At 41.9% G+C, this 12,614-nt stretch overlaps 1 protein-coding gene across 2 annotated transcripts; it reads left to right on the top strand.

The window, feature by feature from the left end:
* Positions 1-3,272: 3,272 nt before the first annotated feature.
* wdr13 (WD repeat domain 13) lies at positions 3,273-12,509 on the top strand. 2 transcript variants are annotated; one of them, XM_017467007.3, is made up of 10 exons: positions 3,273-3,370; positions 3,889-3,950; positions 4,902-5,133; positions 6,839-6,948; positions 7,403-7,533; positions 7,637-7,944; positions 9,594-9,774; positions 10,921-11,062; positions 11,275-11,393; positions 11,863-12,509. In XM_017467007.3, exons 2-10 carry the CDS (start codon positions 3,910-3,912, stop codon positions 12,045-12,047), a joined length of 1,449 nt encoding a protein of 482 aa, XP_017322496.1. In that variant the 5' UTR covers positions 3,273-3,370; positions 3,889-3,909; the 3' UTR covers positions 12,048-12,509. The 2 variants fall into 2 exon arrangements, with proteins under 2 accessions (XP_017322496.1, XP_017322497.1); XM_017467008.2 differs by lacking the exons at positions 3,273-3,370; positions 4,902-5,133 and adding an exon at positions 3,649-3,667.
* Positions 12,510-12,614: the final 105 nt, after the last annotated feature.

Below are 12,614 nucleotides of genomic sequence, written 5' to 3'. Positions count from 1 at the left end.
GCTATGCTCCAATGTTTGTACGTCCCTCTTTGAAAATGCAGTACGAGCCCTGACCTGCTTTGCACATTTATTGCTTTGGACGGTGAATGGCTCCGCTCCTGGGGCCCCTTCGGGAAAAAGCGCAGGGAAAAATTTCAAAGAAAAAACAAAAAAAAAGAAAAGTCAGCTGCGGCTCGGCAAGGCCCTGGCTCTTTCCTCTGCTGAGCTAAGGTCAAACCGTGCACGACCGGCCAACTATTGTACACCTAATCCTTTCTTATTGTTATTAACATGATGGATGTTTCGTTCATATTGCTTACATTGTACTGAAAAACAAAACAGAGTGCAAATGATCAACTGGAAAGAGAGCTCCTGGGGGGGAAATGTACGTTTTATGCATCTTGATACCACTACACTGTCTCACGACGCTGTTTCTACAGCAACAAGGTTTTAACATTTTTTTTTTTAAGGAGTCTCCAGTGTCAAAGGTAAAATCTGTAGCTTTACACTATAATGACTGTTTACAGCTGCTATAACTCAAGTGATAACAGGAACTAACTTGTTTCACGGACGTTCTGCAACATTACACGTGACGCTAAACGGATGAAAAGCATGATATGTGATGTGATCGATGTGATATGAGAGATTAGACACTTCAGGACGGGCTGTTATTAGGAAAATAATCGACTTCGGTGTAGTAAGAGTAACTCCGCTTCTCATCATTGATTATTTTCCTACAACAGCACACCTCTAAAAGTGTTTATTATAAGTCTATTATACCATCCTGGATATTTAATACACTAGTACAGTGTGTGTTTAATTAATATTTTGGCTGAGCCTTAAATAATCTATAAGCTATGAATAGTTATATACAGACCAGGACAGTGTTTTTGCTTGGCCAATAGAATAAACGCTACAAATAAGTCTTTTAGCGTTTATTTCAGTCACATATTTCAAGAGAAATACAGGGTGTAACTGTGGCGTCATTCATGTCCAGGCCTTTAAAAATTATATAGGATACAGAGGTTTTAATGAAATTATGGATTGTAGTATAATCTTCATTTGATATGTACAAATAGACATAAATCTTAATCACACTAAAAGAAAAATATTATTCGCCGCCAAAGATTTGGCCAAAATACCTTGTTCGTCAGTGATTTCACGTTCACTGTAAACTAAAAAAAAAAAGTGCTGAAAATTTCCTGAACTTCTCTTTGAGACAACTTGTACAATGTCGCATTCCATCCATCCATCCATCCATCCAAGGATCTCAGGGGATCCTGGAGCCTATCCCAGGGATCTCGGAGTTCAAGGTGGAGCACACCCTGACCGAGGTGCCAACCCATCGCAGGGCACAATCACACACTAGTGAAAATTTAGAGATGTCAATCAGCCTACCATGCATGTCTTTTGACGGGAGGAGGAAACCAGAGAACCCAGAGGAAACCCCGAAGCACGGGGAGAACATGCAAACTCTATGCACGCAGGACGGGGGTGGGATTCAAACCCCAACCCCGGAGGTGCGAGGCAAACGTGCTAACCTCTAAGCCACAGCGCACCTAATATCATTGTAAAATTTAAAATAGAAAACATTTCAAACTTGACGTGCACAAAGCTACGCCACTGGAAAAGAACATTACACTACAAGTATACAGTAAACACTGCTAAAAGCAATCATAAAATGATCAAGCATGTCTTCGGACAATCCTTTTAACCAGATTCTCTCCTTCCGGATTTTCCTTCCTGATACTTATTCTGTGTGCATGTAGTGTTTATTCGTGTGATCGTTTTCCCCCTCATTTACAGCCTTGTTAAACATCCTGCTGATGAAAAATGTACAGAGAGGTCCAGCGAGTAACTGCAGTGTAATGGGGCAATAAATGTAGACATAAGGGGTGGGGGAAACGATTCAGGCTTTATAATTTTATAGCTGCTCCTCACCGTTTAAATCTCTTTTATTTTCTGTCTGATCTGCAGAATGACATCAAATCATCTGTCACTTTAGTGGAATCGCAATTACTGCTCTGTTAGGCACTCAAAGGTTTTAATGACTCGTTTAAGGTATCTCGTTTCATCTCGTCTAGGATAGACGTAACACGTCTCAAAAAAGATGGGACGGGGCAACAAAAGGCTGGAAAAGTAAGTGTTACTAAAAAGAAATGGTTGGAGGTTGATTGGCAACAGGTCAGTATTATGATTGGGTATAAAAAGAGTATCTTAGAGATGTTCTACTGTGAATAACGTACGGGTTTATGAGATTTTCAAATCATTGCATTCTGTTTTTATTGACATTTTACAAAGCGTCACAGCTTTTTTGGAATTGGGGTTGTAATTTTAAAAGGGTAAAAAAAAAAATGTAAGCATTGGAGAATATTTTGTATTTGAATAGCATATTCAAATATAGTTTACTATTTATGAAATGTAGTATTAAAATGTAATATTACTACACTGTATTAAGTCCTTTATATTGCAAATGCTAAAATATATATGAAAAATTGTTTTTATGAAAAACTACACCCAAAGTAGACAAACAGTTAAACAAATGAATAAATAAATACTGTAGTATGTTTATTAATTATTTCTACAATATTTACTGTAGAATACGATGTTTCTTTATTTTAAGTGCTGTATTATTTGCATGTTAATTATTATTTGAATTTGTATTTACGTATATGCAATTTTTGTAAAATACTTATATAACTTATGTTTTTGGACTTATACTTTCTTTGTAACTTTAAATATATAAAAATACAAGACAAGACAATAGGCTTTTGAAAAGTACAGACATTTATAATACAATTACACTGCAGGTACTACCTGTATTAAATATATATATATATATATATATATATATATATATATATATATATATATATATATATATATATATATATATATATATATATATGTGATATATTTGATATATTTAAGGTTACATAGAAAGTAGAAGACAAAGAAACATCAAATTCTACAGTAAATATTATAGAAATAAATACTAAACATACTAGAGTAATTATTTATTCCTTCCTTTGTTTGACTGTTTGTTTACTGTGGGTGTAGTTTTTCATTAAAATGTTTTATTTTTTAGCATGTTATTTAATGTATTTGAATTTTAAATCATCTTAAAGCATCATATAACTAGAAAGAAACTGTTCGTAGAGTTTTTCTCCGTTTGTGTGCACTATTTTCACGCCGCTTGATGCGCACTTATAAACAGTGCGTATGTCAATGAGCACTCCGCCTGTAGCGCACTCTTCAGTACGGTAGTATGCGAGTACGGACGTTGCCATGGTGACTTGCGCAATTCCAGGCGTAGGGAGCCTGTCCGCCGTGTCACGTGACCTCCTCCGTTGGGGGTGGGAGAGAAAAATGTTCCGGTGAGGAATTGAAGGTAGGTGTTTATTAACACGAAAAATATCCGGATTTTTATTCGTTTTTAAGTCTGTGGGAAAGAATATATATATATCCCCAGTGATGTCATGTGTGCTTGGGTAGCAGACATCATTTAGTTGCCTGGCTTCCGTCTGTCACAGCGGCTAAGCTAGTTAGCGTCTCCGCTGGTTTCCTTAGCATTGAGCTAACACTAGGTTCAGAGGGTTTTTTTTGTGGGGGGTTTCTGATCAATAAAAACATCGCTGAGGGGATTAATTACTGCTTCAGCATGAGTGACTCACCTGTACTGCAATGCGTATGAATTTATGAATTTATTTTCTTTACGGCTAAGCTAATAAAACAAGATAAGCTATGCTAAGCTACACTAAGCTAGGGTAGCTGTCCTGTCATTTTTGTCGTATGCGGAAAACAGGAAGGATGTTACAACACCTTATATAGCTGCAGTTTTAGCATTTAAAATGTATTTAAAGTACATGTGTCTTTTTATGAGCTTGTTTTACTCGTTTTTCTCTCTAGGTACCCCTGAGTGTGTATGGTATGGCTGCAGTGTGGCAGCAGGTGCTGGCAGTGGACGCAAGGTGAGCGGAAATCGCCAGGATGGACTGACTCTGTTCAGAGAATAATAGCTGAAAACACGCGCGTGACGATTTGCATATCACAGTACAAATCAGGATGCATGAAGAAGGGAGATTTCCTGAAGCTCATTAGAATAGAATAGAGAGGGGTTTGGTCAGTGGGATGAATGATGATCGGGGATAGGTCAGTGGAAAGAGTGATGATCGGGGATTGGTCAGTGAGAGGAGTGATGATCGGGGATTGGTCAGTGAGAGGAGTGATGATCGGGGATTGGTCAGTGAGAGGAGTGATGATCGGGGATTGGTCAGTGAGAGGAGTGATGATCGGGGATTGGTCAGTGAGAGGAGTGCTGATCGGGGATTGGTCAGTGAGAGGAGTGATGATCGGGGATTGGTCAGTGAGAGGAGTGATGATCGGGGATTGGTCAGTGAGAGGAGTGATGATCGGGGATTGGTCAGTGAGAGGAGTGATGATCGGGGATTGGTCAGTGGCAGGAGTGATGATCGGGGATTGGTCAGTGAGAGGAGTGATGATCGGGGATTGGTCAGTGAGAGGAGTGATGATCGGGGATTGGTCAGTGGCAGGAGTGATGATCGGGGATTGGTCAGTGGGAGGAGTGATGATCGGGGATTGGTCAGTGGGAAGAGTGATGATCGGGGTTTGGTCAGTGGGAAGAGTGATGATCGGGGTTTGGTCAGTGGGAAGAGTGATGATCGGGGATGGGTCAGTGGGAAGAGTGATGATCGGGGATTCTAACGTTATAAATAAAATTCAGTTGGACAACTTGGCTATGATTTTAATAACATACTGTCATTTAGATTTTAGTTAGAGGGTTCTATTCTGTGTTTACTTTTGCCTGGATGTTATTTTAAATCTCACATTCCCACTCTCTGTCTCTCTCTCTCTCTCTCTCGTCCTCTTTCTCTTTTTTTTCTTGGTCTTCCCCAATCTAGGTACAATGCTTACCGCACTCCTACGTTCCCCCAGTTCCGCACGCAGTACATCCGCCGGCGTAGCCAGCTGCTCCGTGAGAACGCTAAGTGTGGCTTTGAGCCGGTGCTGCGCAGGCAGTACCTGCGTCTGCGCAGCCAGCTGCTCGCCCTGCGCTACGGCCCGCTGTCCGAGCAAAGCAGCTTCAGAGCCAGCAGCGTGCGCAGCTCCCGCACCACACTGGACCGCATGGAGGTTAGGCTTCTCATGGCCCACCGAGAACCTGACAGCATTCATTTAGGGAAAAAAAAAATTACAGTCAAAACGAACGCAAATTAATCAAATAACTAACGCAGTATAAACATATCGCTCAGCACCGAGACAATTTGGAGTCGGAAATTTTATCCAGGCATTACTTTTATTTATTAAATTACATTGATTCAATGTTGAGCGAAAATGCAGCAGCTGTTCATCTTGTCCATGATTGTCCAGTGTAATCACATTAAAGGGGAACAGTCACGCTGATGATGAAACCACACTGAGGGATGTAGGAACTAACATGACAAGCGTTACTGTCACGGTCTGCATGTGTAAAGAAGATGGGCCAGAGCAGCGTTCTCAGACTGCATTAAGGTTTCCAGCAGAGGTGCCAGTATATACAGTCTAGCTGTAGTGTTTATGATATTTGACCCTTTTCTACAACAACAAAAGAGACACCTGAAAACTAGGTGTTTCCGCATTTTTATTTTTTTTTCAGTTAAAGCAGCAGTCAGAATTCACTGAAGGGGAAAGGACACATGATGTGAACGATGCACATTTGCCAACAGTAGAGGTTACTTAATCTGCCAAGGTCAAACTTAACGTGTCAGTTCACAAACCAATGGCCTTCTGAGTTAATACAAGACCAAGAAAAATCTTAAATCTGCTTCAGCCAAATCTAAAGTGGTACATATTTGAAAAATAGACATGGTTTGAGGCTGCTGAGCGGTGCAGCAGAAAAACATTCACCCTTGAGATGGCGTGTGCGAATCTTGATGATCGCACGGGAGTCCGTGAGAGCTAAATTGGCCGTGCTCGTGTTCCCGTCTCTCCCCTAGTCGATCACAGCGACGCTAGCCAATCATTGGTGTTTGTGAGCTTGTGTACGAGGAAGAGGGATTGGAAGGCGGATAGCGCTTTCCCTTTCCTCCGAGTTTGTTACACCCGCCCTGTGACGCAGATCCGGTTCGCTGGCTTCACGTGTTTCCTTTGAGACAAACTCAAACTCGGAGGAAAGGGAAAGCGCTATCCGCCGTCTTCCTCATAGCCTTCACCTAGTTTGTAGGTGTTGTATGATAGAGGTGAGTAGGAATTGGCCAAAAAATGAAGAACAAAAAAATTGGTTGGCACATATTTAATTATGCACATGTAGTGCCATGTCTCTTTTTACATACTGACTGGGGAGAAAAAAAGTTTGAGAGGATAGAGAATACACACCATGATAGTTGTTTCTTGTCATTTGTTCCTTTTGCGTAGTGCCCCCCCCCACACATTGCTCTAATGTGCATATCTCAATTGTTTCAGAGTTAGAAGAAGCGTGACTGGTCCCCTTTACGCTCTGGGATGTTGCATGGGTTTTGTGTGTGGGTGTGTACGTGTGTGTGTTTGATAAGCAGTTTTAGCTCATTCAGAGACTGCTGGTGTAGTCGGAAATGTTTCTACTATTTGCATAATTTAAAATAAACCTAAAGCACCAAAGAACTCTCCATGAATCTCTTTTTGTATTGCTTTTGAGAATTCTCCTTTTGGAGAATGAAACAGTAAAATAAAGAAGCAAATAGGAAAAACACCTAAAAAAAAATATATATATATATATGTATATATGCTTATGTCCCTTGCTGTCTTTTATTTGCATGTCTACACTTCCCTTGTCTCTCTTTATTTCTCTCTCTTTCTCTCTCTTTTTGTCCGTTTGCTCCAGGACTTTGAGGAGGACTCCAGGGCTCAGGGTGCTCGAGGTCACCGTCGTTCAGTGAGCCGTGGTTCATATCAGCTGCAGGCCCAGATGAACAGGGCAGTGTATGAGGAGAGGTACAGTACTGTTTCGATTGCACAGTTCTGCATTCATTGGAGCACAGTAGCGCTCGACCGATTGTTCGGTGTTAAAAACCGACAAATCACTGACTAATTTTCTTGTGTTGTTTGAAGTGTTTTTTGATCCATTTTGGATGTCTCTATTTTTATTTGTTATTTTGCAGTGTTACTTTTTTGGTTCAGTTTGGATGTAGATTTTAAATTTACCAGAATATTTATTAATAGTTAGTGTACATTTAATATTTATGTATTTGTTTCATTAAAAAAAAAAAAAAGTGCAGTACATGTTCACGGTAAGGTCAGTACTGTTTATTTTTGTAATAAAGTTCAGCAATATTGTACTTCGAGTGTTATGTTTTCACTCAGCATCAGTTTTAAATTGATCAATACTAATGCGTACGCTGTAGGAATTTCTGAAACATTTGACACGGCTTTGTGTTTGTATTTTCAGGCCTCCGGGCAGCCTGGTGCCCACCTCTGTGGCTGAGGCGAGCCGTGCCATGGCAGGCGACACCACTCTGAGTGAGAACTACGCCTTCGCTGGCATGCATCACATCTTTGACCAACACGTCGACTCAGCTGGTAAACAACACCAGAGGTGTCAAAGTTTTATTTTACGCTGATTCGTCAGTGTGTGGCTGTGTATACCGTCCTGTGTATATCCGCTCCCGTTTTGCCTCCTCAGTCCCTCGCTTGCAGTTCGCCAACGACGACAAGCACCTCCTCGCTTGCTGTTCCTTGGACGGGACCTTGTCGATCATGACTCTGTCCCCGCCTCCCCCGGCCGTTAGGGTGACGCTGAGAGGGCACGCGGGTCCCGTGACTGACTTCGCCTGGTCGCTTAGCAACGACATCATCGTGTCGACGTCGCTGGACGGCACGCTGCGTATCTGGAACACGGAGGACGGTCGATGTATCCGCGAGGTCGCTGACCCGGAAACGAGCGAGCTCCTTTGCTGCACCTTCCAGCCCATGAATAACAACCTCACTGTGGTGAGTGCTGAAGTTCATACGCAAGCCGTAAGTTGTATAGATCACCGTTAGAAGAGAAATAAGCGACTATCTTAATTTCTTGCATGGGAAAAAGAAAGTACACCCTCCTTCAATTCTATGTTTTTATTTAGCAGGGCCTAAATTTTTTGTGTGGTCCTCAACAGCCACTATAAACAAGCAAATAACATCAGGTAACAACAGCAAACAACAACAACAGACTTCAATATGTAGTAATTTTTTCCCCCCAAAACGTAAACCAACATTCATAAAACAGGTGGGGGAAAAAATAAGTACACCCTATGAATTCAACAATGCGTAGAACCACATGTTTTGAGTTTGTTGTTGTTTGAAGGCGTTTGTTTATGCACAGCTCTCGTAATATCTCGTAAGCATCTCAATGAGGTTCTGGATTTTGACTTTCCAACACCTTGATTTGTTTTTCTTCTTTAGCCGTTCTGCTGTGCTTGGGGTCATTGTCCTGTTGCACGACCCAATCTCTGCCTAGCTTAAGCCGCTGGACAGATGGGCTCTCAAGTATAGTCGGGAATGAAGTGGAGTTCATCTTTGTCTCAAAAACTGCCAGTTTCTCAGGTCCATGGCTGTAAAACAAGCCCAAATCCTCACCCTATCACCACCACCATGCATTACAGTTGCTATGAGGTATGCTTGTGGCGATACGCTGTGTTTGATGTATGATGCGTATGATGACCGAACCTCTCCACCTTGGTCTCATCAGTCGAAAGGATAGTGTTCCAGAACTTTTGCGATTTGTTCAGATGCAATTTTGCAAACCTACATCGTGCTCCATGTTCTTTTTGGAGAAACAGGGCTTTTCCTAACAGCCCTTACCTGAAAGCCATACTTGTTCAGTCTTTTTTTTTTCTTTTCCAGATTGTAGGTCACATGTAGGTGTAGGTCTTGTCTTTTTTTCTTTCTCTCTGAACATTGAAAGGTCCGTCCTCGAAGTGGGACGCCCACTCCTGGGAAGGCTGGCAGCTGTCTCGAAGGCTTTCCGTTTTCTAAACAGTCCTTCTCGCTGCAGAACGGCGAATTTCAAATTGTTTGGAGACGGCCTTATAACCCTTCCCAGAATGATGAGCAGTAACAGTCGCTCCTCTCTCTCTGAGGTCATGGCTGATGCCCTTTCTTCTTGGCATGATGTAGACACACACCTGAATGATCCCGAACACCAAACTGCCAAAAGGTCTGTTTTTAAAGAGGTAGTCACCCTTCTTGATAATTAACTAATCTTGTGCATTTCATTAGTAGTACCTAGCTGTTAATTACCCTCTCGATGATTGAGGAAGTACGATGGGTGTACTTATTTATTCCTCACCTGGTTTCTGAATGTTTGTTTACTTTTTTTTTTTTTAGGGAGGGGAGAAGAAAAATGACTACAAATTGAAATCTGTTGTGTTAATTTTTTTGTCACCTGAGGTTATATGTTTGTTTACAGAAATTGCTGAGGACCACACAATTGTTATTTAGGACCTGACAAATGAAAACCTAGCTTTGAAGGAGGGTGTGCTTTCTGTTTCCCACGACTGTACGTAAGTGGTTAAAGCTGTGGAGTGAGAGTGTCTGTGCGTGTGTGTAACCCCCCCCCAAAAAAAAAAAGAAGCAAAAACCCACTCCTGTTTTCTGTACAGGTTGGAAACAGTAAGCACCTGCTGCAGGTGGTGAACATCTCCACGGGAAAGAAAGTCAAAGGAGGTTCGAGTAAACTGACCGGCCGTGTGCTGTCGCTGTCGTTCGATGCCCCGGGGAGGATCCTGTGGGCCGGGGATGACCGAGGGAGCATATTCTCCTTTCTCTTTGACATGGCCACAGGTAGCGAGACCTGCCCTTTAGGTTCCACAGCATGATTTCGGAGACCCGAACGTTTTCTCTCTATACACGTATAGAGATGGATAAGTAACTGATAAACAGAATTCGGTGCGTTATGAGGAGGGATGATTTGAACCAAAACAATTTTTTTTTTTAAAAACCCCGAAAATAAACTGTGCAGAACATGGTGTCTCTAGGATTTAAGACTCAAATTATTAACCCTGACATCATCAGTAAACGAAGGCTGGAGGAGATGAGTGAGCATCGTGCTGTTAATTTCCCACCACGAGATCCAAATGAAACTCGTTATTAAATATAACATTGTTGATTTAAATAGTGTTTATGAATATGTATAAATATTGCCAGGGATATTTTGCATATCCTTCGCTTGTTTTCTCTAGATCTTGTAAGGTCCTGTAAGTATTGTATCTCTGCAGTGCAGTGCGGAGCCCTCTGCATTAATAACTCCCAGGTTGTCGCCGGAAGGAAACGATGAAGGACCCCATTCCTTTTTGACAGGTTATTTTTCCTTCACGGAAAATGAAAGCTCCTCGAAACATCCTCTAGGACAAACTCTTCCAGTTCGTGATTGGATTCAAGATTAAATCCTTGAAACAGCCAATGACACGGCAGGGTTCTCAGGGTTTAATAACGTTTCTGGTTGGATATCTTCCGAGACCAGGGTGTTTTCAGCTCTTTGAGAGCTGTCAGTAACGGTAACACCTACGCGGTGTGAACGATACGAAATCAGACACTCAAAAAGCAGACATCAAGTTGACGTCTTTTACAGCGGGCCTCCTTTTTCAGTTATCGGTTAACGCCGTGTTCAATCTGAACTTAAAAATTCCTGTTCGATTTGCGAAAATGTCTTTATATTGTTGTTGATGTATAACCTAAGCTAAAGTGCTACCCGGCTAAACGACGCATCTGTGAAGGTCTTTGAAGGACAGGAGGGATGTTCACGAAGATGAATTTGATGGTCACATGACAAAAGTGCACACGTGTAAGAAATAGTCCAAAAAGCTTAGTCTTAAAACGACATTGCGGTGATGGGTTTTTTTTTCTCTCTCTCTTCCAAATATAATACGAGCTGCACGTCAGTGTGGTGTTTGTTGTTTGTGTGTGTGCTGAAGTCGTGTTGTTGCACAGGGAAGCTGACTAAAGCGAAGAGGTTGGTGGTGAGCGAAGGAAGTCCCATCTCCAGTATCTCGGCACGCTCGTGGATCAGCCGAGAGGCTCGGGACCCATCTCTGCTGATCAACGCCTGCGTCAACAAGCTGCTGCTCTACAGGTCAGAACACACACACACACACACACACACACACACACACACCAAAACATATGATTCAGGATTAACAATTATTTTTTTTCCCACTCCAATTCAATCAACACTAAAAATATGCATCTAATAAAACAATACACATAGAAATAACTGTAATGTTAACGGTTCGTGAGATGATGATGATGATGATGATGATGAAGAATGTGGTTGTGGCTCTCCAGGGTTGTGGATAATGAAGGCACGCTGCAACTAAAGAGGAGTTTCCCCATCCAGCATGGCTCGCAGCATCTCCACAGCATTTTCTGTCCACTCATGTCCTTCAGGCAGGGGGCCTGCATCGGTAAGGATTACCATCCAAACATCTGCACCTCCATCAATACACACATTTAATCAACTCGACGATAACATCTGCGTTTATTCATTAATTTATTTATCCTATCAGTACATTTATTTTCTGGGTTCAGTGACCAGTCACATGTTCTGTTGTCCAGTTATCTAAACAGCCTCGCTGTGTCCTTCCATCGTGATTTCATTTACACTGCCGATCAAAAGTTTGTGGACACTCGACCGAAACATTTCTCATGATCTTTAAAAACCTTTTGATCTGAAGGTGTTTGATTAAACGTTTGAAATCGTAATGTAGCAGTAATGGAAAGAATCACATTTTACTCACCAAGCATGTCCTGGCTGAGTGATTACATGTAAAGTGAATTTTAAATGATCGTTTAATAACCATGATGAACATATAGGTCTACTACTGCATTACATTCTGTGCACAAAGCATTTAACGATCGCTCTTCCTCACATAGTGACCGGCAGCGAGGACGCGTGCGTTTACTTCTTTGACGTGGAGCGCAACACTAAGGCCATCGTAAACAAGCTGCAAGGCCACAGCGGCCCTGTTCTGGACGTCAGCTTCAACTGTGACGAGAGCCTCCTGGCCTCCTCCGACGCCACAGGCATGGTCATCATCTGGAGACGCGAGCAGAAATAACCGCAGAAGCTTCCAACTGCAACAGCAGCTTCAGTCGTGTGCGATGTAGAAATTTACAACCCGGCCATTAAGGAGCCGAATCTGCTGTCTGGTCTTGTGCTGATTTGTTAAAAATCGTACAGAGCTTTTTTTTTGTTTGTTTGTTTTTTTTTTGCGTGTCTGATGTTTCATTATCCGTCCTCCCTGTGAGATGTTTTTAGATTAGATTAAAGTGTGATGCTTGCTTGAGACACATGCATCAGAATGTATGAGTGTGTATGACTGGGGGGGGGTATTTAATACTTGTACGCTGTGGATAACGTGATTGTGTGTGTGTGTGTGTGTGTGTGTGTGTGTGTGTGTGTGTTTCCTTGAAAGAGAAATTATATTAACATTTAACAACGATGAGCTCGTGCTGGCTTAAAAGTAAACACTATCGTATATGTCTTGTTATGAAGTAATACATTTCATCCCACATCCTGATTCTGTTTTGTGTTTCCTGCTTATTTATGGGTCCTGTCATCAATAATATAAACGCTGTTGGTCATGCCGTTGGAGGAAAATAATCTGCATCCTGACGTTGCTGCG

This window comes from Ictalurus punctatus, chromosome 5 (assembly GCF_001660625.3).
Source record: "Ictalurus punctatus breed USDA103 chromosome 5, Coco_2.0, whole genome shotgun sequence".
NCBI lineage: Eukaryota > Metazoa > Chordata > Actinopteri > Siluriformes > Ictaluridae > Ictalurus > Ictalurus punctatus.
Note: the sequence above shows the minus strand (reverse complement) of the source record. Positions and strands in the feature narration are given on the sequence as shown.